At 35.8% G+C, this 26,122-nt stretch overlaps 2 protein-coding genes across 2 annotated transcripts; one reads left to right on the top strand and one right to left on the bottom strand.

Annotated features, from left to right (window-relative positions):
* Positions 1-43: 43 nt before the first annotated feature.
* On the top strand, positions 44-11,927 carry LOC110731891. The gene is made up of 13 exons (XM_021911811.1): positions 44-240; positions 2,050-2,194; positions 2,301-2,574; positions 2,705-2,795; positions 3,613-3,742; positions 3,940-3,998; positions 4,189-4,309; positions 4,390-4,544; positions 5,774-5,793; positions 5,893-6,110; positions 7,759-8,787; positions 8,868-9,048; positions 9,139-11,927. The coding sequence occupies exons 1-13, from the start codon at positions 44-46 to the stop codon at positions 11,925-11,927; spliced, it is 5,409 nt and encodes a 1,802-aa protein (XP_021767503.1).
* A 3,260-nt stretch (positions 11,928-15,187) lies between these two features.
* LOC110731798 (plastidial lipoyltransferase 2-like) lies at positions 15,188-18,558 on the bottom strand. The gene is made up of 5 exons (XM_021911679.1): positions 18,188-18,558; positions 17,396-17,492; positions 17,014-17,297; positions 16,456-16,606; positions 15,188-16,022 (listed from the first exon to the last, which is right to left on the bottom strand). The coding sequence occupies exons 1-5, from the start codon at positions 18,299-18,301 to the stop codon at positions 15,679-15,681; spliced, it is 990 nt and encodes a 329-aa protein (XP_021767371.1). The 5' UTR covers positions 18,302-18,558; the 3' UTR covers positions 15,188-15,678.
* Positions 18,559-26,122: the final 7,564 nt, after the last annotated feature.

Below are 26,122 nucleotides of genomic sequence, written 5' to 3'. Positions count from 1 at the left end.
AAGTTAGGGTTTTAAAGAGAAGATGGAAGAGAGAGAATAGAGAATGAAGATGAGAGAGAAAGGAGGAAAATGGAGTAGATCTAGGGTTTATGAAGTTATTCTGGAGAAATATCCAGAAGAAGGAGAGCCTAGGAACCATTGTCGAGGTCAATTGAATGAAGATCATTCAATTGTGGTAGTTGAGGAGTTGGATGATTTCTTATGCAATCAGATGGGGGTGGGTAATTTTTGGTGGGAATGGTTAGGTTAGATTATATTAGATTAGATTAGATTAAGTGAATTAGATTAGGAGTTAAATAAGTAGTGTTTAGGGAAAATTAAAAGAAGTTAAAAAAAATAAAGTAAGGGTAAAATTGTCATTTTACCATTAAAAACTTACCATAAAAGAAAAGAAAATATTTTATTGTAAGTAATGTGTAACGGCTATATATAGTATTTGTTGCGAGTAAAAAGAAACGGAGGGAGTATGCAAAATTTAATATTAGTATTTATCTTGAGCCAAGGGGGAGGCCATGGCCTGAACATTAGGCTGCATTTCCAATTATTATTGATGCATGCTGATTAAACGAACAAACTTAAGTAATTAAGGTTCGATAAATCATCTTATAATAGTTATGATGTAGGAAAAAAGATAATTTATAAATCAGCTTATATTATGTCCTTGGTAAGCTTCTAATCACTTAGGGCATGTTCTTTTCAGCTTAATTTCTTCAGTTATCAGTTCAATTCAGCTCTAATTAGTTCAGTTCAGTTCCTAATTTCCTTCTCTCATAAACAATTCATTTCAGATGTATTCAGTTCAGTTCAGTTCAACTCCAATCAGTTCAATTCAGTTCATTTCAGCTCGATTCAATAAGTCAGAACATACCTTTAATTAGGAAGGATTTACATAGAGTTTGATAATAAATTTATAACCAACCACCACGAGTTGGGTTGTCACGTATTCGTGGTGTAACCCATCCAATATGGTGTGTTCTATAGGTTAACTTAGCTAGGAGTGCTTTTTTTTTTTCTTTTTTGTGAACCTAGCTAGAAGTTCTAGCTTCTTTCTCTTGCAGGAATAATTTAGACAACCTTAGCCAAGTGATAGATGAGTAACAATTAACACTTTCCATCCCAGATCGATGGTAGTTGCATCGGTGCAAATTTTTAATTTTGGTTATGTTCTTTAATGATACAATACATCTAAATACATGTGTGCTTTAGATTTCAGTAGATTAACCATGTACGATAATTCAAAATATATGAATATTAACGTTTTGGTTTGAGTATAAAAATTTAAATTTATGTAAATTTAGGAATATACAACACACGTATTTTTTTTATTTATTGACATAATTGTGCCCCAATTTGAGTAGCACAAATGGCGGAAATTTAACTAATTACATGTATTTTTTTTGTACATAAATAATAAATGATACAATCTATGTTAATCTTTAAAGGGAACACCCTTTTTTGGTTGGGAATTTTCCCTTTCCAAAAATACCCTTTCATAGTTACTGAATTATACAAACATATTAAAAAAAAAGAAAAAAAAAAGGAAAAAAAATATCAAATAAAGTTCCATGCACGTGCATCCTATTCAATTGGTGGTAAAAATAGAACTGCTATCTACGGTTCCATTCAAAGCCAAAAAAAAAAAAAAAAAAAAAAAAAAAAAAAAAAAAAAAAAAAAAAACTGCTCCTTGAAATTAGGTGTTGCATTAGTAGGTGAACACATGTCCACTACTATCAAATTACTCCCTAGCAGTTATCCTCCAATACAAATATGAGAACAAACAGTAGTTACTCTTCCTTTTCTCCTTTTACATCCAATTCTATATTTTCTAATCTTAATTTGGAAGACTAACACTCTCTTTTCAAATTCAACTGTGTGTTTTTAGTATTGCAAGGTTAGTATTTTGGGCACATAATAATAGACGAATTTGGTTTTATCATATCAAAATTATTGATTTATTAAACTCCATAACTTTTATAGTCAATCTCTTTTCTTTTTTTTTCAATTTTGCCAATCATTATCTACTCATTTTCATCTTCTTTTATTTGCAGGATGTCAATTGCTTACGCTCCTTTCGTGTATTTGAACCCGTACTCCAAATTTTGGAATGTAAAGGCAAGGATAATTAGATTGTATGAAATTCAACATGTCAATAATAACAAAAAAAATTGGAAAATGGTTCTTCTTGATGCTACGGTGTGTAAACATTTTTTATACTTCCTCTTTACAGTGCATTCTTATTATATTTTTTATTTTTTAAAAAATAACATACTCGTTTATATTTATCTATATTTTTTTACAGGGAGAACCCATTCAAGGTATTATATTTACAAAGGATGTTGACAATTTTATTGGCAAATTTCAAGAAGGTTTAGTGTACTGTTTTAAAAGGGTACAAGTTATTCAAGCTGACAATTGGTTACGAATAGTTCGTAATCCGTATCAACTCAACATTACTACAGACACAGAAATATCCTTGATTGATACCGACATTGAAGATTTCCCCAAGTACTTCTACAATTTGGTGTCTTTACACGGTGTGACCTCATTCAAGCGCATTGAAGGAATTGTGATAGGTTAATATATCACCTTTCATTTTACATTTTATTTTTATTTACGGTACTTTTTTTTTTTTTTTTTTTTGGAAATCTTCAGTAATCAATTAATTAATATTTTTCCTTTTATGTTTTTTATTTTTTAAATTAGATGTTGTGGGACTAATTATATATGCAAGTGAGATTCACCGGAATGACATTACGGGTACTATTAAACAAGATATTATCCTGCTTGATCAAAGGTAAAATCTAAAGTTTTAGAGGACTTGAAAGCTTGCCCACTCAATCACTCATGCATTCATTCATTAATTTAATTTATATCGTACACTGCTTGAGTACTAAGATATCAAAACCATATTAAGATATCATCAATTTATCCTATAAACAAGGTAACTACCCAAAAAATATAAGATAAGAATATCTAATAATATCTTAACAAATCCCAATATGATAATGACGCAATATTATTTATTTATTTATTTATTTATTTATTATATATATATATATATATATTACTTTATTCTAATGAACTAAATTTTTTTAAATAGTTGTTTTGCTATGAGATTGACAATATGGAATAGCTTTGTCAACAACATTGGTGAAAGAGCAATAGAAGATTATGATCAAAATCTCACTTTGCTTGCATGTAGTGTCCAACTTCAAAATTATAATGGTAAACTTAATTACATGAACAATTTTTATTATAAAATCATAGTTTGCTACTACAAAAGATTAATTTTATGTAGATATTGATTTAATTATTCTAAACTCACCTTTTAAGTACACTACATTTGACATCCGGAAGGTACACAAGGTTATATATCAATCACAATGATTCTACTTCCCATGAAATAGCAAAATGGTTAATAATTTATGTTATTGTAATGCTTTTTTCTATTTTTGTTATATTAATGATTTTTTTTATATACATAAATAATAATATTAAACTAATAATTTCAACCGTCACTTTCTTATACATTGAGGATGATATGTATTTTTTTAAAAATATGATCAGCATGTTACTTAAAATATCTAATGCAATCTTAATTTTTTTAAAAGGTATTGTAATGATTACTTTGCTCAATCAAAAGCTAAGTGGATACAAACATGTGGACTTTCGTTACATCGGACACTTTTGATATCAAATGCCCGTCGTACTACAACATTTAAGTTTCCATCAAGGCCAAGAGTAATATTTCACCATATTTCAATAAATACACTATTTACTTTTTTTTTTCCATCAACTATTATTTTCAATTATTCAAGTTTTATTATTTAATACTTATTAAATTGTCCAAATTATCTTTTATTTGTTTCTACATAATTATATTTTTAAATTGTTGTACTTTATAAATTGTCCATGTATCTTTTCCTTATAATTTACAGGGAAAGGTATATAGAGTTCTTGGGATGTTGGTTGATATTAATGTAAAAAGCCTCACATGGTATGATGCATGCTCTATTTACAATTATAAAGTCAATTATTTTGGTGATCAAAGGACATGTTCAAATTGCCACAAATATAATCCTGAAATCATTCAAGGGTAAATTCCCTGAATTATTTTTAGTCTGTATCAATCATTTCTTATTTTTAATCAGTTTTTAAAATTGTTATGTATTTATTTTGGTAAACAGTTTATCACTCAAGATTACTATCAGAGACTCAAGTGGAATATTGCATTTGATTTTGTTCAACCAACAAATTGAATTCCTTCTTCGGTCTACTGTGTCCCAATTAAAGGACTTGCATGAACAGGTTAATCTACACAACATATTTTTATTTGCCATCTCATTTATTTCTTTTTCTAACATTATTATATTTTATATTATACACAGGTAAATGAGAAAGAGATGATGATGTTGTTACATACACATTATGATACCTCATATGTTTTTACTCTTACATCCCAAAGTTCTTTATCGTCACACTACAAAGTTATTTATGTCACATTTGTTAATTGGGAGGAAGAATGTGCATATTTACTTAAAAGGTGAGCACATTCATAACATATTTTGGTTCAATGTAACTAAACTATTATATGCTATATTCACTATATTGATTCTATTTTTTTTTAGGAAACGAGAAATGACTATAAATCAATCATGAAGCCAACGCGTTGTTGATGGTGCTCCATAAAGTTTTTACTTATATAGTTTAGCACTTTGTAAAAGAATTTATTAGTTTGTACATTATGTGATATGTAAATATATAGTCTTTATACGAATTTTACTATTTTGCAATGTAATCAATGTTCATACTCTTACTTTCAACAATATTTTCACAAAGAAATAAATGATAAAAGTCTAACTTAAACAAAGAATTCATCAAGTTATTGATCATCAACGTAATATGTAATATGAAACAAAGAATTCATAAAGTTAAATTTCAACACATGTACAACGTATACATGAATATTCCATAATTAATGGAGGATTATTTTTAATCTATCATATATAATTATACCATGCTTTGGAAACCAAACCTAACAATTCAAAGTTATCATAATTCCACTATCTACTGTTGGGATAAGAATTGATTAAATTAAATTAGTCACTATCCTACAAAAAAAAAAAAAAAAAAAAAAAAAAAAAAAAAAAAAAAAACCGTCCTCACATAAAAAAGAAAATCGTCCATCTTATATGGGATACAATTTCAAAGGTTATTTTTCATTTGGAATCAATCAAAACTGCTTCTTTACTCCAACAAAAAAAAATATTAAAAAAATGTATCAACAACCACTATTATTAAACATGTCATCAACTCCTTCCCATTAATATATCATCATTATCATGATCTTCCTCACTAACTATATATATATCTAAATATTCATCCATTTAATTAAAAAAAACATCAATATAAATTTTATTTCTACTTCTTAGATTATTCAATAACCTTTTTGTCAAAATAAAAAAAAAATAATAAATTACATTTCTTTTAACGTTTTTTTTTCACATACAGTTTTACTACGTTACTACACTAAGTCTCTATTGTATTATTAAAAAACAACTACTCACACTATTATCCAAATAAGAAAGTAACTTCTCTTAACATTTAAGAAATGAACTATGACGTGACCATGTCCACTATCAAATTAGGAGTTATATTTCCTTAAAAACATGAGTACAATAGTAACTGTTTTTCCTTTTCTATTGACATCCACTATTTTCATTCTTCAATTGCAATGTACTAGATTAATGCTCCCTACTCAAATATAACTAGGTGTTGCAAGGTATTGCAAGGTGAGTTTTTGGGAAATCTAATAAAGAGCTTTAGGGAAACATAATAATATATGATTTTGGTTGTTTATAAATTTATAATTTTTTTTGTTATGTTTCAAGGTATGGAAAATCAAATGTCATCTACATCATACTATCGTAGGCTATCACGAGAAAGGATGACCCCTGAGCAACTTGAACAAGAAGCTATTGCCCGAAATGCTCAAAGGCGGGCTACTTACCAATTAAGGAGAGATGCTCGACAAAATGACAATCGTTCAGCTTTAATTGATATTACTAATCAAGATGTCGCAAGTGGCACACTCACTTCTTCAAATCATGTTTCAATTAGAAGCACATGTGAGTTCAGTTACATAGACTACGTTTGAAGCATTTTCCATATTGTAAATAGTGTCATTGTTCTTTATATGATATACGAATATGAGTTATTTACAAAAGATCATAGATATTTATGTTTGTAGTGTTAAAAAAAATTATGTAGTTACAGTACTTACTTTATAAAGATGACTAAAAAATAGTTTGAAAGTATAAAAGTAGGCCAGGGGAGTATAGCTTATATGTTGTCGCAAATGAATTACATATATACTTAGTTGCACAAAACCACAATTAAGATCTGATTTATTTAAAGTTCTGACCAACAACAAAATTATTTTACTAATTACTAATTTTTTACTGTACAAAACAACATTATTATCTAATAACAATTAAGGTTTTAAAGAGCTATTGTATTGACTCGATTAGTCACTAATTGAGAGAAGAACACTAAATAATGATTCACCTCTAATACATGATTTAAATTTGGAAAAATTTCCAATTATAAGAGTAAGTGATTCTTGAAAGCTCGAGAAGAACAGTCTGTTGAGATTAGAAGAAGAAATGAATATTCAATTTCACTCTAAACAATAGAAATGAATGTATTTGATATATTTATTGGCATGTTGTCAATCAGCTTCACCTATTTTCACATTTAAGGAGAAATAAATATTCATCACCCATCATGTTTCAGTTTTGTGTTTTTTTTCATTTTTAATGTACGTATATGTAAGCATTAAATGTACGATTTTATTTTCCACATTGCATTGCAAACTAAACTTTTCAAAACTCACTTTATTCTAAATAAGTGAATGCCAATGCAAAATTGCAAATATTATAACTCTCTCCTTCTCTTTCTTAATTACTAAATCAAATGAGACTTACATGATACTATACAGTAATTGTGTGTTTTCTACACCTAAATTTGTTTTAAAATTGTATTATTATCATTTTTAGATCAAATTATACCTGATCATAGCTCTAATAAAATTCAAAGTGAACCTAACTCACCCTATACTATTCAAATATACACGTTACAAATGAAACCAATTTGCAACTGATTAACCATTGGAAAAATTCTTTGACTTATCAAATAATTATTAAAAAAGCCAACATAGCCTCCATCCAAAACCAAAAAAGGACCTTTTATAATAATAATAGCACACTTGCCATTATAATAATGCCTACGCCATGTCATATAGACATATACTAACTAAAATTTAAACCATTATATTCACACATTCAGACTATGCATACCAAAATTTTCTAATGCTTTTATGATGAAATCAATCGGTTCCCGCTACTATAACTATTACACTTCTCATGTTGGTGAGAAAACAATATCATTATATTATGATAAAGTAACAACAATTGAAAAGGGATTGGAACCTAACCATCTATAACTTATCCCCAAATCCGAAATATCCCAAACGGTGAACTGGATAAGACACAAAAAAAAATGATAAAGTAACAATTTCCATAATAATTGTTCAAGAAAATGTGACACAAACTAATCAATAAGCTTATAAAAATATTTAATAATTGTGATATATATGCACACTAATATTTCATTAATCTTTAAAGTCAATACATGTTCATTTATGTATTCTATCAATTATTGAAACATATTAAATTTTTATCAAACTTACTATATAGTATTTCATTCATTATACAACAATTCATATTGGTGAAAGTGTCATATCGCACAATTTTACGTGTAATGGACAACAAAATATCCAAGGTGGTAGCACAATTTTTGGTGATAGTGGCATTCAAGGCAATCCTAATGTAATGCATAACAACAATGTTCAAAGAAGAAATAAGGGAAGAGTATGTCATCGTTCTGCAATAAACTTTCATGAGCAAAGAGGAGTCCCGATCGTTCAACTATCACCTCCGAGAACGTGTGAGTTTTGTCAAGCTCGCCTTTTTCATAATGAAACATCCCAAATATGTTGTTTGTCTGGGAAGATTACCTTGCCAACCTTACCTGTTCCCGAAGATCTACGTTCTTTATACATTGATCAAACACCTATTGGAATACAATTTAAGAGTGACATTAGAAAAATTAATCACTTATTCGCTTTAACCTCCATGGGAGTGCACTTAGATGAGAGCTTAGCTAATGCTCAACACGGAGTATACACATTTCGAGCTCAAGGGTCTATATATCACAAGATAGGCGGGCTGCTCCCAAGTACATCAGAATCTCGACCACGATTCCTTCAGTTGTACATATATGACACTGAGCATGAGGTTGAAAATTGTCTTGTGGAGAATAACACAATACGACAAGATATTGTAGAAAAAATTAAAGCCATCCTTGATCGGTGCAATCCTTTTGTTCATAATCTTCGAAGTTTGGCTCAACAAGGAAACATACAAGAATGTGCACTCCGTATTAATGAACAACCATCAGATCGACCACAATATTGTCTTCCTACTTCTTCTCAAGTTGCGGCTGTGATTGTCGGAGGAGAAGAGGTTGCGAACTTAAATCCAAGGGATATTTTAGTTCAATCAACCTCTGGCCAATTAATGAATGTGTTGGATACTGCTGGATACTATGATCCCCTTCAATATCCATTACTATTTCCATATGGTTCTTATGGATGGTCGATAAACAGTCTTGATAATAATGGAAGAACCATACCTTGCCGAGCATTCTACGCTTATATCATTCAAGTAAAGTACACTCCTCTCTCGGATTAACACGTAGATTTATATTATTTTCTCATAATTTAACAATACTTTATTGATTGTAGGTACGACAATATGTCTCCATCATCTTAATGGCAGGGCGCTTATTTCAACAATTCATTGTTGACATGTTTGTGAAAATTGAGGCAAATAAGCTAAGATGGATTCAAGATAATCAAGATACAATTAGAGCTGAATTGTATCAGGGACTTCAAGATTGTTTAGATGTCGGAGAACTCAATCCAGGTTCTTTTCTTAAATATGTTGTTTGCCTTTAATTTTAATTTTACTATTATTATGTAATATAATATAATTTACGGTACATTGTAATTATAGCAAATGCCGGGAAAACAACCGTTCTACCTTCTTCGTTTGTCGGGTGTCCAAGAGACATGAATCAAAGATTTCAAGATGCAATGGCATTAGTTACACATTATGGAAAACCAGACCTGTTTTTGACAATGACATGCAACCCATCATGGAGAAAAATTGTAGATGAGTTATTGTCAGGTCAAACAGCACAAGATCGTCCCGACTTAATCACCAGAATATTCCATGCAAAATTTGAGGAATTCAAGATGGACGTTGTAGAAAAAGGCGCTCTAGGGAAGGTTATTGCCTATGTCTATGTCATTGAGTTTCAAAAAAGAGGCTTGCCACATGTTCACATGCTGCTCATTTTGGACGAAAAAGACAAACCAAAATCTCCGGAAGAGTATGACACATTTGTGAGAGCCGAGATACCTGATAGAGATGAAGAACCACGATTATACGATGTTGTTTTGAAGCATATGATCCATAATCCGTGTGGCGAAGGTCGTCGAAATTCTTCTTGCATGGAAAATGGGGTTTGTAAACGTAAATTTCCTAAACCCTTTGCAGAAAGCACAGTCCAAGGCAAGAACTCATATCCTATTAATCGTCGTCGTGGTGATCGTTCGCCAGTGCCTTTACATGAGAATAGTGCAACCTTCGTTGATAATGGTTGGGTTGTTCCATATAATTCATGGTTGCTACTAAAATATGATTGTCATATCAATGCAGAGATCTGTAGTAGCATCAAGAGTGTAAAATATTTGTACAAGTATGTGCATAAGGGTGTAGATCGTGTTTCAATGGAAGTTCGAACAGGGGCTGAACACAATGAGATTCAACAATATGTGGATGCTAGGTGGGTATGTGCACCTGAAGCATTATGGAGGATATATCAGTTTCCCATTACTCGAATGTGTCCATCTGTTGATCGGTTACAGCTACATTTGCAAGATAGGAAAATGGTTAGATTCAGTACAAATCAATCTATTGAAGACATCCTTCAAATGCCACAAAACTCTCGAACTATGCTCACAGAGTTCTTCAAGATGAATTCCTTAGATCCAGAGGCAAGAACATACCTATATAGAGAATTTCCTCAACGTTATCGGTGGCTGACGGCTATAAAAACATGGAGAAAAAGGAGGAGTACACAAAGAGTGATAGGTAGAATCTACACAGACTCACCAATGGAAGGAGAAAGATTTTTCTTGCGTTTGTTGTTGGATCATGTTAAAGGCCCCGAATCATTTGAGCATCTACGTACTGTCAATGGGATTGTTTATTCTACTTTTAGAGAAGCAGCTGAAAAACTAGGTCTCATGGAGAATGATGCAAGCATTCGTGATTGTTTGCGTGAAGCATCAAACTCTAAGATGCCATCATCATTGAGAAGATTGTTTGTCACGTTATTGGTTTATTGTCAACCAACTGGGGTTCGATCTTTATGGGATGAATTTTATCATTACATGGCTGAAGACTACTTATATTCAACTTCAACAAATCCAGAGCTGGTACGTGATTCAGTTCTCTATGATATAGATCGCATGTTAAAACAATTAGGAAAGAGTGTCAATGACTTCGACTTAACTAAAATAAACATGCGATTGGATGGAAATGCACAAGTAGCTAGAGCCATACATGATGAATTATCAGCACCAGTGCCCCCTGAAGACGTGCATTGTGCGGAGCATCTTAATGACGACCAACGGTCTTCATTTGATATCATAATGGAAGCTATTGATGCAGAGAATGGTCGAATTTTCTTTATAGATGGTCCAGGTGGGACAGGTAAGACTTATCTATATCGAGCCATACTTGCAACAGTCAATCTTAGAGGGAAATTTGGATTACCAGTAGCCAGCTCAGGTATTGCTGCCACACTATTGCATCGAGGAAAAACCGCTCATAAAACTCTTGGTATTCCGGTTACGCTGCATGCTTCGTCAACTTGGAAGTTTAGTAAACAAGATGTAGAGGCGCAATTGGTCAAGTATGCAGCTGTCATTATATGGGATGAAGCAACAATGACTCATCGACATGCGTATGAAGCAATTGATCATAGTTTAAGAGATCTAACAGGGGTTGATGTTCCATTTGGCGGCAAAGTCGTAGTGTTTGGTGGAGATTTTAGGCAAATTTTACCCGTTGTACCAAAAGGAACAAAGGCTCAAACTATAGATGCGTGTTTGGTCAGGTCAACACTATGGAGACATGTTCAGCGACTCCATCTCACTCAAAATATGAGATCGATACAGGATACTGAATTTGCAGCCTTTCTTTTAAGAGTTGGAGATGGATGTGAGCCTACAGTTGATGAAGACATGATAAAGTTACCATCTTCAATATGTGCAGGAAATGGTGATAATATTTCAGTTGATAATCTTATCCATCAAATATTCCCAAACCTCACTAAGCACGTAGGTGATGTGTCATACATGGTACAAAGAGCTATAATAACACCAACAAATGACGAAGTTGACATGCTTATTGAGAAGATACTTACAGAGTTTGTCGGAGAAGAAAAAACCTACTACTCATGTGACACTGTTCCAGAAGATCGTCAAAATCTCTATCAACAGGAGTTCTTGAATTCATTATCCTTTGGTGGTTTGCCACCACATATTCTTAAGCTAAAAGTTGGCTCTCCAATCATGCTTTTGAGAAATATTGATACAAGCAGTGGGTTGTGTAATGGGACAAGGTTAATATGTAGTCGGTTAACGGATCATGTGATTGAGGCAGAAATTTTGACCGGAAGTCATAAAGGGACACGAGTGTTCATTCCACGTATTCCTTTAAAAACGGCATAAGATGTGAAGTTGCCATTTGAAATGATCCGGAAACAATTTCCTGTGAAATTGTGTTTTGCTTTGACCATAAACAAATCGCAGGGGCAAACCATTCCTCATGTTGGTATATATCTCCCCCAACATGTTTTCAGCCATGGACAGTTATATGTTGCACTATCGAGAGGGACCTCACAAGAAACAACCAGAGTTTTGGTTAGTAAAGGAGATGTTCTAGGTAGATGTGGTGTATTTACAAAAAAAAACGTGGTTTACAAAGAAGTCCTCCTGCCTCATATGCCACAACCCTAATTATCAGGTATAATCGTAAATATTAAACATGCATACATAACTATTTAAGTAATATACATCTATGAAATGACTTCTTTATCTTCTTATCAGGGAGCAAGCTAAGCGTGATAAAAGTCAACAACTAAGCATCAAAAGTGTATGGAAGCAAAAACAACTCATGCTAAGGATATTTTTTATGTTTTTAATATTGTAATTTTATTACAGCATTATCTCCAAGTATATCTACAATATGTATGCGAAAATAATTTCAACTCTTAATTTTCATAAAATATCATGTATGTATGTAGTATATTGTGCACGCATGGCGTGCATATTTTAGCTTGTATCTTTTAATATGTACTCCCTCCTCTTTTTTTTTTTATTTGCATCACTTCCCATTTATAGTTGTTTTTTTATTTTATCACTTCTTTTCTTTATATATAGTAACTTAAATTATATTTTATTATTTCTCTCTTACTTTAAACCCCACTCAAGTTTTATTTCAAAAAAAAAAAAAAAAAAAAACTCACTCAAATTAATTTATCAATTCTCTCTCATGGTCCCACTACTCTTTCTCACATACTTTCACTTTCATTTCTACACATTACTTTTACCATAATAATTTATTCACCTACTCACAATAATATATTACTCTTCTAAAACTTTGTGCAATCTCAAGTGATGCAAATAAAAAATAACGGAGGGAGTATAAAATATTTGAAAACCTCAATGTTAACTCTAACAAGTCACCTCAATGGGCCAATTGACCATATTGGTATAAAAGTTAACACCCTTATGACAGATTGGTATAAAAGTTATTGTCGGCGACATATTGGTATAAAAATTACCATGTGGCGACATATTGGTATATAAGTCAACAAATTGCGACATTTACCCCTATTTTCTCGTCGGAGGATATGCGTATGATACACGCACTTAATTTTAGTGCTAATAACTTTTATTTGACATTTTGTTTTTTTTGTACTTTTCTCTACTTTTTATATTAATTTAAAAAAATTATGAAGTAAAAATCCAAAAAAATAAATAAATAAAAAATTTTGAAAGCCCAAAAGTGATGAGAAAGAAGCTAGGAGAAAACGAATAGGAAAGCTTGAGCAAAGGGTTATAAGCTTGAATGTATTGAGGGCGTTGGTCATTGAAGCATTACAAGGGTAGATTCTTCTTTTTTTTTTAAAAAAAAAACACTCATATATATTTTTTCTTATTATATTGTGGATTTACAAAGTTGTGGGTATAATACAAATGAAGTAATAATGAAAGTTAGCGTCTACTAGTAATTGGTTTTGAAATTAAATAACTAATATTGAGATTTTGTTTATTGTTTATTAGTTCTTTGGGGTTTTATCGTTTGATTGATTTATCAAAGTTATTGTATTGGAAGGGAAGAGAGAAAAATTATTATTTGGTGCTGAATAAGTATATTATGATAATAAATAAGATTGCAAAAGTAATTAAAACAAATTTTTGAAGTATACAACACGCTCTTTCATCCGAAAAAAAAGGGGGTAAATGTCACAATTTGTTAATTTATATACCAATATGTCGCCACATGTTAATTTTTATACCAATATGTCGCCAGCAATAATTTATATACCAATATGTCATAAGGGTGTTAACTTATATACCAATATGGTCAATTGGCCCACCTCAATGTGTAGTTCTAATATTGTACAAGTGTTTGAAAACTACACATTTAGGTGACTCTAACAAGTACTCACATGAGTACATGACCAAATTAAATCTAGTGGCGGTTGCAACTTATACTAAGTTAAAAAAAATTACTTCGTTTTTAAATATTTGCTCCACTTTCATTTCGCGGTCTTTTTTAAATACTCCCTCCGCTTCATTTTGTTAGTCCCATATACTATTTTGGGCGTTTCAAAATGAGGTACCCATATTTAATATTTCCTAACATTATTATAAGGTGAATAATTTTCATAATCCATGAATAATTAATCTAATTGGGTGTTTAAGAATCAAATAATTTTGATTGGTTAATGTATGTGCTAGTGAATTGCTGACATGGCAAATTTTTCAATCAAAATTTATTATAGGCGATTAATTATATCCAGTAACCATAAATAAAACAAGAAAAGACAAAACATTAATTACAAAATTGCAATCAAATTCCAAATTACTAAGATTCATTCTTTTCTTATTTTAAGTGATTGATTCCAAAGGGGACTAACAAAGTAAAGCGGAGGGAGTACTTGTTTTATTTCCTTATTTTGAAAGTTTCAATAATATTTAATTCATTTCTCTTAACTAGTAAGACCCAATTTTATTACTTTTAGATTTCCTCTCTCTAATTTACCTTTCACTGGCCCCACTACCTCTATATTTTATTACTTTCTCCAATCTCTCCTAAAATTCCGCACATAGAAAAATGGAACAAGTATTAAAAAACGGAGGGGGTATAAAATTAAGTTCATTTTCTTTAAAATGGAGTTTTTTCATAAAAACTATCTACTTGACCTATTAAAATTAATCAAATGTATTTTGACCCCGTTAAAAAATTTTCTAAAACCGCCACTGATTAAATCTTATATAACAAACATTAATCAAAGTGATGTATGTGAATAGTGTAAAAGTCAAATTGGGACACATTAAAAAACGGAGCGAGGGAGATCTTGTGAACTGTTAGTAGAGTTAAGCTTAAAAGAGACTTGAATCTCGTGTATGTGTGGGTCATTGAGAAAATTACCAATTCGATTTTGGTGCCTGCGATTGAACGACCCATCTGTACAAGTAGCCTGTTTTGCAAGTTTGAGATGAAAAAACCTTGGCCAGAGTTTGGGTGATACACCCTCTTCCCGGGTATTTTGATTTAAACGCACTAATTGTTCTATGATGGAGGTCAAGTTCCTATCATTTCTTGCAAGGAGTGTGTTCAAATGATAATTTTATCTTAAATTCAATTCAAATCCCTGAAACCCTCCCGGTCGCCCAACGATCATTTCTTGTATCATGTATATTTTTCCTGGGAACAGGTAGCAACACATACAACCAAGGTTGAATTGCTTACTTATAAACTTGGTAGGGATCAGTCAAATACTCAACTAGCTCGAGTATAAAGTATGGAGGAAAATAACAGTACATCTAGTTTAGTGAAATCTCTCTTTACAGCAATGTCTGGTGTAAATTGTTCAAGTTATTTTACAACCCCCTACCCAGAAAAAAATAATAAATAAATAAATATATAAATAAATTATAAATTAAAAAAAAAAAAAAAATTTAAAAAGTGTGAGAAAGCTTGCTAGTATATCAGCCTGATTGTTTATCCTACAAAACCCTATCCCTGTAACAAGCTTTTGCTTTGCTTAATGCTGAATGCCAATATCACATTACTACATAAATAGGAGCGCTTACTGCCAGATCCTTTTGTGCATTCCTGATACTGAATTTGTGACTTTTGAGGACATAATGGAAAAATTCTTCTGATAGACCAATTAGTACTGCACCCTCACACATAAGTCGAAGGATTTTCTTTTTTCCAAAGATATGATGTTGGCCAGGATACTTGCTCAAGTTTAACTTGGAAAACCTCAGAAAATTCCTGAACCAGTGATTTCTGGGCCATGTCAATTAGTACAGAATCATCAGTACCGAGTTGATCCACGTTTGATTTATACTGGGATGCTTGGACTTCTCCAAGTAGTTGCTTGATGCTTCCAACTTCACGGTCTCGTATTCCACAAGGTACAATCTGTTGGAAGGGTGTCAGGTCTACAGAAACATTCAGTGCTAGTCCATGGTATGCTATCCATTGAGATACCCGTATCCCAATCGCTGACAGCTTCTGGTTTCCTGCATTTGATGAGAAACTGCAGATTAAAGAGGATTTCTATAGGTAACATGGAGACTAGAGACCATCTAACAAAAATGATTTTGCTCCCTCTGTTTACAAATGTACTTAAAAGGGGTTTTTCCAGTGACAAGAACATATAATTAGGGGACAACAAGACAATGGTACCTATACTTTAAGTAACTATACAGAAATTCCAGAAAAATCGACTTATAAATATGAAGCTATGCTCATAGTAGATTATTGCGAGGTCCTTTTAAAAGACAAGAATAAAATGATGAACCATTATGCATTGTAAAAGTCAAATGTCCATTTCATTTATCCAAACTTCGACAACATTATTAACCAACATTATCAAGTACAGCCACTAGATGCACCCTGTTGATAAATGACCTGGACAATAAGGTGAATCAGTTTAGAGGATACGATTCATACCAACCCAAACACCTGTTAAGCCCTTGAGTCGAGAAGCCTCAATTGAAAAAGTTGAGGAAAGAGCACGAATCACCACCTCCTCAAGAGCCCTTAGGTACCAATGTAGATCCTTCTTGTGATTCCGAAGATTGATAATAGGGTACATAACCAACTACATTAAAGATGAAAGAGTTAGGATAGTGACCGGGATGATTTGAATTCAAATAGTAATAACAAAAGAAATAAGTACTAGATACATCTATTGTGCCGAACTTCAAAACAATATTTATTTAAATATTGCAACCGTACATGCAGAAAATCTGCACATTCTTAAGTCCGATTTCAAGTACTTTTCGGACTTTCATGTTATCTCTTAACAGAGATATTAACGTTATTTTTAGCCCAAGGCTGGAATCTTGGTAATGTAATTCAAACAAGCAAAAAATAGATGCATAATTTCTGTCAGAAATGAATACAATTTAAAACATAGCACAAGATAAATTTCAGCAATAAAAGACATGATACAAGAAAAGGTTAAAGAAAAGAGACAGATTCAGTATATTAAAGAAGAAAATGTACCTGTCCAGGACCATGATAGGTAACTTCACCACCACGTTCAGTCCTAATCACATCATAAGGGGAACGTTCCATATTAAAATTCAAGAACTCCTCAGAGCTACCAGTGCCCAGAGTATACACAGGAGGATGTTGCAGCATAATTAGAGTATCAGGGCACTCTTCGTTCCTCTCAATCAAATATTTTTTTTCTTTAACAATGGCCTTCTGCAACGCCAACGCCTCACTATAATGTACAAGCACATTGTGGAGGTCAACATATTCACATCTGTTGGACAATGGTGACTCTACCAATTACGAAACCATGTTAGCTCCAACAAAGTATATCAAATCAGTATGTTAAGCTTGTCAAATTGAGTCTTGAAGGTGTTTAACTTAATCTCACCTTTTCCTAGTGGAGAGTTTTGACAGAAAGTCTTTGCTAATGGAAACCTGGCTTGGCAGCGTGTGCTTAAACGAAAAGCATAAGAATCGCGGCTACACTGTCATTGATTGTGAATTGGGTACATTATTACCTAGTCAAATGTATGTTACAGACGCCACAGCAAAACCCTGTTCCGGCCCGAAACCCCATTAATTGATCCCCATCATAAACAGATTGGAACCACACAAAATCAAGTTTGCCAACCATAGAAATTGTTTCATACACCCGGGTGCACGGTGCCCCAAGAGTATTTTTTGGTCATTTTGATAATTGTTACTCATTATCATCAAATGAACAAACAAATACTCTTAGGTGTACCGTACACCCGACTGTATATAATGATCTCTCTGCCCATAATATTCAAAATATGATGCAATTATACAAAAAAATTTAGTTGTAAATACAAAACCTATACAATTTGATTTTCAATTTCATAATAAGTCTGCATTTGCAATGAAAAATTCACAACTTCCACTATAATAATCAATCAACGGCCCAACTTAAAGCATTCTAGTTTCCCCAAACATTTCCATTGTTCAGACATCACCAAGAATAAAGGAAAGATGAACAACAAAGATCAAGCATCAATGCCTTTACAAAATTGACAACTCACTAATAAGAATTGCAACAAGAATCCCCAAATTGAGCTCAAATTTTAACATTTACGCATCAACATCACTAAATAACTGCGTAGAATCTCAAAAAAAAAAAAAAAGCCGAAAAAATAACAAATTTAAAACTGAGAACCCTAACCTTACGAATAATGCCGAGCTTCTTATCAATCGTAAGACGTTCTTGATCTTTATTCTGACAATTACGAATGTCGCTAATGAAGACGGATTGACCTCTCATGAGAGAAAGCGCCATGATTGCTCAGAGCAAAGGAGGAAAGAGAATGATGGAAATTTAATCTGCGAATTATCGTCGCATTTTTGGGCTCCTATAGGAGAGGAGATCACAATGGAGTGTGATGGAGGAGCGAAAATGGAGGATCGTTTGAGAGAAAAATTCCCAGTCTTCCAGCATTTTTCGAATGCCAAATCCTAATGGAAGTTTAAAGGATCGTTTGGCATCTATGTGTTTTCTGTTTTTCGGTTTTTTATTTTTTTAAAGTATATTATATATATCACATATTGAATCAAAAATTATTTAGACTTATTAAAATTATGATAATTTTGAAAACTGACAACAGAAAAGTGGAAACGCCTTTTTCTTGTTTCTTGTTTTTGGTTTTTAGTTTTTAAAAACTGAAAACCAAAAATGATACCAAACAAACCCTAACTTCTTGAAAATAATAAATAAATAAATACAAAATTTATGTGGTGGCATTTTGTACATAAATCAACAATATTTATTAGGATAATTTGTCAGAAAAAACCTTTTAAATAGCTCATTTTGCAAGAAAAAACCTTTTAAAGCATTCTTTGTTAAAAAAACCACCACGATCAATTTTTTTTGTTGAATGAAACCTGAGCTAACTTTTCTGACCAAGACTTTCTGGCATTGACTCCCTTATTTTCCTACTTTTTTTTTTTTACAACAGCTTATTATTATTTTCCTACTTGCTGCCCTTTGTTTTGTTAATTGCACTCCCCCTTTTATTTCTTCCCCTCATTTTCCCTCCAAAGTAGTTCATCAATATTCTCTCTCTCCTCTCCTCCATGAATGCTTTGTCAAAACAATCACATCAATTTGGGTTTCTCTCTCTCTCTCTCTCTCTCTCTCAGCTCGCCATTAATACTTGATCAATAAATTGAGGTAAGTGTAAAGTAATAACTTTTAAACTCGAAAATTGCCTAAGGCTATGTTTGGATAACAAAAAATGGAAGGAAAGGAAGGGAAGGGAAAGGGAGGGAGACAAAGTTCCTTGTTTGGATAATATGTTGGGGGAGGGAAGGGGAGGGGGAGGGAGGGATCCATTTTCCCTCCTCCTTTAATAAAGACCATCCCTTCAAAATTGGAGAGATTTGGAGGGAAAATGGAGCTCATGATTTCCTCCACTTTCTCTTCCTTCCCCTTCCTCCTATTTCCCTCCCTTCCATTTCCCTTCTAATTTCTTATCCAAACATAGCATAAATAAATTGGGGTTTTTACTGTGTTCAAGACAAGCAAAGTTGCCCATTTTTTTTACTCTTTTCAATGGGTAAAGGACGAAGGAAGAAGACGCTTGGACAAAAATCAACGATCCCCAATTACATAGTGAAGTACAAACCCAGGTTTGTTCTTCATTTGCTCAATTTGTGTCTAAATTGTTAGGTTTTATAACCAAAAATCAACTTAAATCAAACATAATTAACCTAATTGTTGTTGGTTGTTTGATGATTTTGAACTGTGATGGCTTAAATAATACCAACTCAATTTGATTGGAATTGTGAAATTGTTGCCCTAGATTATTGAATATTTGGAATTTTGTTTTTGTTGTTGTGGGTTGCAAGTAGGAAAATAAGGGAGTCAACGCCAAGAAAGTCTTGGTCAATGCCGGAAAAGTTAGACCAGGTTTCATTCAACAAAAAAAATTGATCGTGGTGGGCTTTTTAACAAAAAATGCTTTACAAGGTTTTTTCTTGCAAAATAAGTCATTTAAAAGGTTTTTTCTAACAAATTTTCCTTTTTATTAAATGCGGATCGTGTTAATAAGTCATTGGGTTAAATCATATAACTAATATATAAAACTAAATTTTTAGTCAGGTCACGAGCCAGCGACACTTTTTCATATTTTAGGATTAAATCTATTTGGATATAATTTTACGATAAAATTGTTAATTTAGAGTTTTATGTTTGATAAAATACCAATTTCAGATGTACAAATTGAATTATAATTTTATTCAAAAAAAAATTATTAGATTATAATTCTATAAAATTATCATATAAATCTATATTTTATATCATAATTATTTTGGAGCGAAGGAAGTTGTTTCGGGGTTTTCTGATGTCCTGCGGGAGAGTTACAACACCGAGACTGGAACCGGCCGCCTGTACCTGCAAAATAACGGAGACTCCTGAGAGCTCCGCCTCCAACGGTCAAGTTAGTACCTGATTAAGGAGTAATGAGTGCGGAAATTAAAGTGGTTTAGTCTCTCTAGGTGAGAGTGTTTAATGTATAATCCGTGTGTTATTAGAGTTCTCTGTCTTTTTCTCTCTCCCTCCTTAATGAGGATTAAGAAGAGTATTTATAGTCTTGAGAAGCGTGCCACTCTCTAGGTTTAGGGTAAACCTAGGGCTGACCGGGCCTCTAAACAGGATTGGGCCTTGGTGGCCGGTTTTCCCATTTGGCATGGGTGGACACGTGGCGTGTCTCAATTGGTCCGCAGAGGACGTATCTGTGATTGACACGTGGCAGGCTCCTATTGGCCTACGTGAAGGACACGTGGCGGAACCTGGTTGGTCCACTTGTCAGAAGGTGATTGGAGGATAAAAATCCCCTAATCATTTGCCCCTCACAGGTGGCACGTGACTGGTCACGTGTCGCCTGTGACAGGTGTCGCATGGTGAGAGGCGACGGCCTGCTACAGGTGTCACCTTGCAAACGGCCGAGAGATTTTCCCGCCCATATTTTGAATTTGAAAGCGACCATTCGCCTTCTCACTTTGCCTATATAAGGAAGTGCTGACTTCGGTCATTTTCACATTTGAGAATTTTGCGAGAACATTCGGACCCCTGAACTTGCTCTGACATTTTCGGACCTTTTCTGCCTACCGCCTGTTCTGACAAGCCGACTGACCCGGATTTCCAGATCTTCATCAACCGTCACTCGTTCAGGTAACTCAGTTCTCTTACTCTTAATTTTCTTTTTATTTTTTGAAATGGCACCACGGAAGCACACGACACGACCTAAGTTAGTGATCAGCCGGTCACCGGGGACGGCTGAATCTAGGACTAGGAGTGCCGCCTGCCCTTTTCTGGACCCATCTTTGCCCTTTATACAAAGTCCGACTGTATCTGTGTCTATGCAGAACGTGATGGCCAGAACCAAAAAGACTGCCATGATATCAAACTCAGACGGCTCCTCCCAAAGGGTGCTCCTTAGTGAAACATCTGACCAGGCGCCAGATGTAGAATTGAAACGAGGCGGCTGCCAAGCCGACAGTTCTGAGAGAGGGGCCAAGGTGGTCCCTTCCCATCTTACCGTTGATATGTCTAATTTTCCTCCTGCTCCTTCTAAGGGAGAGGAGGCGGGCCCCTCTGGGAGAGGGGAGGAGTCGTCCTCTTCGGACTCGTCAGAGGACGAGTCCGAGTCCAGCTCTTCTGGCCACAGTTCTCCAGGCTCAGAAGAAAGAAACAGTCGCCTACAAGAGGCGAGGCTTTCTCATGCAGTTGAGAAAGGGGACAATTGGGCGGAGCCGTCCGCCTCTCACAGAGAGGAAAACACCCCCTATTACTGCACGGTACCCCGGGGCCGGATCGCGGCCATGAAAGACAAAGTGGAGAGCTTTATAGCTAACCACAGAATGGGCCCCGGATTTTTACTGTTCGTGCCGGATCCAGAAGACACTGTCGTCTGGCCGGCTGGTACCAGCTATGATATCGGCTGCTTTGGCTGCTATGAGGCGGCCATCAAAGCTGGACTGCGCTTCCCATTACATCCGGCTGTTCAGCGGATTTTAGATGGGTATGATTTGGGGTTATGGCAGTTAGCCCCCAACTCTTGGGTAAACGTACTCGGCTATGTGGCCGGGTGCGAAATGTACGGGGTGGAGCCAAGCTTCGAGGCTTTCGCCCACATGAACTATCTCAGCCGGACCCCTAAGTCGGGCGGTACCGGCTGGTATCAATTAACAAGCCATAGGGGTTACCTCATGACGAGAGGTAAGGCGAACAAATGGAAGGATTGGCGGAACACCTTCCTTATCATCGAGGGTTCAGACACGGAGCTGAACAAACGCTTTAACAAGTGGAATAGGGATCCGCCTCTTCTCGCAGGCGGCCGCAGCATGCCACCTGTTCCCCCAAAGGCTAAAAAAGAGATCCTAGACAAAGGACTCTTCAAAGTAGAGACTAGGGTGAACTCTACTTCAGGGGTACGAGAGCAAGTACCCCTAAACTGCGTCCCGAGCTTCAAATGGCTCTATGATGAGTACTTTTTGGCCGCCTGTGGCCTCAGCAGTCGGTGCTCTAGAGGTAGCCGGCCTGTCAAATGCTTTGTTTTTTCACACCTTGTTTACTTGAGATTTTTACTAACTTTGCTGTTTATTTTTTGCAGCTGACGCCATGAGTAAAATAACAGCATCCAAGACTGCGGCGGCCATGTTGCGGGCCTCTCTCATGAAGCAGTCCTGTACCGACTCCCCCAACAAGGGGGCACCCTTGGTAGGCCTCGAAACTCTTCCTCTTTTAGGAGTTGTTGTCTTATGCATATTCTAACTTTTTTTTTTTTTTTTTTTTCAGTCGGGCACTCCAAGAGCTTCTTCCTCGCAACAGCCGGACCCCAAGGCCCGGAGGACGACTGTTGCAAGCTCTCCTGGGTCTTCCAGGAAAACAGTGGCGGCTGAAAAGCAGCCGGCCACTTCTTCTAAAACTCCGGCGGGGCCGCCTAGAAGTATGGACAATTACTTGTAAAAACCTTCACTTGCTTTCTTCTTGACTAGGTCTAACTTGCTTTTTTACGCTTGATGCAGCCGGCCCTCAGGAACCTGACTTGGTAGAGGTAGCCAAGTCCATGATCAAAGCAGTTCCTCCATCTGATAGGGAGGCGGTCAGAGGTGTCGGCACCCTTGACCTTGATGGGATTGCAGGGGTCCTTGCTGAGGTATACTTAGCATTTTTTGTATTTGAGTTCCAGGACGCCTGTTATCTTGTTTGGAAACTGACGTCTGTTCCCTTTTTACTTAGGCCCTGCTCCGAGTGAACGGCCTTCGCAAGCCGCTTGATCGGAAAAACAAAGAGGTAAAGGCTGCAAAAGCTATGGCCGCCTCTAACTGTGACAAGGCAATGTTTCAAATTGCCCAAAATGAAGTTCTTACAATTGATATTCTTTATTATCAGGCGCAGGCTACCGCCGCTATCCGGGCCCAGTTAGAGGCGGCCCAGAAGAGGAACAGCGAGCTGGAGGCGACCGTCTCCAACCTCAAGGCCGAGCTTAAACCTCTCCGCCAAAAGATACTCTCATACGATGCCATGGAAAAATCCTTGGCTAACGTAAAAGAACGCCTGGTGACCCAGGAGAGGAGTCTAACCAAGGAGCTCTCGGAGAAGGCTGAGCAAGAGAAGAGAGAGCTCACGGAGAAGGCTGAGCAAGAGAAGAGAGAGCTCGTCCGAGAGATGATTGAAGACTCTTCCCAGATCCAGCGCATGACCTGGAGCCGCCTCTTCCCCAGTGCCGATTTTGCCTCTTGGGAAAAAACGTACCGCCAGTGTTCTGAAATATATAATCAAGAGATCCTGGCGGCTGCTGAGGACGAGGCGTTGGAGGAAGCCTTGGTTGAGGATGAGCCGGTTGTGGCGCTTGTGCCACTTGGGGGTAAGGCATCAAAAGAGGATGCAGCTGAAGCCGAGTCTAGCAAGAAGAGTGCTGACCAGGCGGTAGCTGCTAATACCGAACTGCCCCCTTCTTAAGCTTAATGTATTCTTTCCACGGCCTGCGTGCCGTTTGCTTTTGTATTTACCCGGCCAGGGGGCCGGGGTTCTGAATATTTTTATCTTCATTAATGAAGTCATTTTTTGCTTGAAATTTGTCTAAGTGTTGAATATTTGATATTGCATTGTACACTATATCGACTGTTTTGCATGGCCGATTGTAGACAGGTACGGTTGGTCCGCCTATGCCCCTGGACGACTGGTTGTCTATTTCCAAGCTGGGCGATCAGTCGGCCATTTATTCAATCGGTCTGACCAAGTAAATAGTATTACCTAGTCGCCAAGGAATTCAGTAGGATAACAAGCGGCGGGTACCGGTTGTTTCCCTTTATTGCCAATGTTGGCTTTTAACTCGTAATTTGTTAACCTAGCAAGAGTAGTGGTTGAGAGCCCCTGTTTGTTAAAAGCAGGCGGACGACTCATACCTTTTAGGCTCCATACTAAGTTTGAGTGACTATTAAGTTAACATAAGAGTTACTTAGTCTTCGTCACAATCTAGATTGAGTAGTAGAGGTACCAGGCGACGGGGGCCGGCTGATCCTCTTGATTTGCCAATGTTTGTTGGCTATTAACTCATTAGGTTACCTAGTAGGAATAGGGGTTTGAGTGCCCTTGTTTGTTTAAAACAGGCGGACGACTCAAACTTTTTAGGTTCCATACCAAGTTTGAAGGAGTGACTATGAGTTAACGTTGGAGTTACTCAGTCGCCGCCACTTATGTTTGAGAAGTAGAGGTACCAGGCAGCGTAGGCCGGCTAGTCCCCTTGATTCGCCAATGTTTGTTGGCTATTAACTCAATAGGTACCCCCTGCACTTATCCCAAGTAATACAGGCGGTCATCTGACTCAGATGTCAACTGCTACCACTGGTTTGGTTAGTGATAGAGTTATCCTTGTCTCAAAAACGGCTACGTGGTTGCCCTTGGGGACAGTCGTATAGGTGCCGTGTAATTAGTTTATAGAACAATGTTCCACCCAAAAGGGAGCTGCTCTCTGCGACGAATTTCATCCGGAGGGATGCCGTCGGACGCCTGCTATGATGTTGGGACAGGTCGTATTAGTTTTGTAAATTGATCAGGTGACTTGGCGCCTGGTCTGATCATTCGGCCTGTGGCCTTGGTAAGTTCTTGGTGAACGTAGGTGCTAAGTAAAAGAAGGGTAGCCGCCTGTTAGGCACAGGGTCGGCCAGGCCCTAATTTTTAGCTAAGTATTGTGAGTAAAATACTCAATGGAGAGTAGCCGACTGTAAAGGAACAGACGGCATGCCCCTCTGAAGATAGAGTGAAAAACTCAATGGAGAGTAGCCGACTGTCAAGGAACAGACGGCATGCCCCTCTGAAGATGGAGTGAAAAAACTCAATGGAGAGTAGCCGACTGTAAAGGTACAGACGGCATGCCCCTCGTAATACAAAATTGAATAGTAAGTGCGAACTTTATTAAGTAGTTCTTTACTTTACATCATTCAGAAGAAATATTTTTTAAGATTATCTACATTCCAAGTTCGAGGCAACGGTTGTTTGTCTGGTGTTTCCAGACGGTAGGTACCGTCCCTGACTTCCTCATAGATTCGGTAGGGTCCTTCCCAGTTGGGAGTTAGTTTGCCAGACTCATTAGCCCTACCAACTGCTTCCATTTTTCTAAGTACAAAGTCCCCTACTTTGAGTGGACGCCTGTGCACTTTTCTGTTGTATGATCGAGTCATTCTCAGACGGTAAATCTCATGGCGTAAGACAGCATTGCCTCTCTTTTCAGGGAGTGAGTCTAACGCCAGGCGCATGGCTTCCCAGTTTGCCTCTTCGTCATATAGCATTACTCGAAGAGTCGGCTCGTAGTGTTCTATTGGAAGAACAGCTTCCGCACCGTAAGTTAGGAGGAATGGAGTTTCTCCAGTCGCTCCTTTTTCAGTCGTCCTAATGGCCCAGAGAACATGTGGTAGTTCATCCGCCCATAGGCCGCCTGCTCGTTCAATCTTTTTCTTGAGACCGTCTGAGATGATTTTATTAAAGGCTTCTACCTGGCCGTTTGCTTGTGGACGGCCGACAGATGCAAAGTAGTTTGCAATTCCTTGGTCACCCAACCAGCTTTTGAGAACAGGCGTCTCAAATTGGGGACCATTA

Source organism: Chenopodium quinoa, unplaced genomic scaffold, assembly GCF_001683475.1.
Source record: "Chenopodium quinoa cultivar QQ74 unplaced genomic scaffold, ASM168347v1, whole genome shotgun sequence".
NCBI lineage: Eukaryota > Viridiplantae > Streptophyta > Magnoliopsida > Caryophyllales > Amaranthaceae > Chenopodium > Chenopodium quinoa.
The sequence above is the reverse complement of the archived record's forward strand: the minus strand, read 5'-3'. Positions and strand labels throughout refer to the sequence as shown.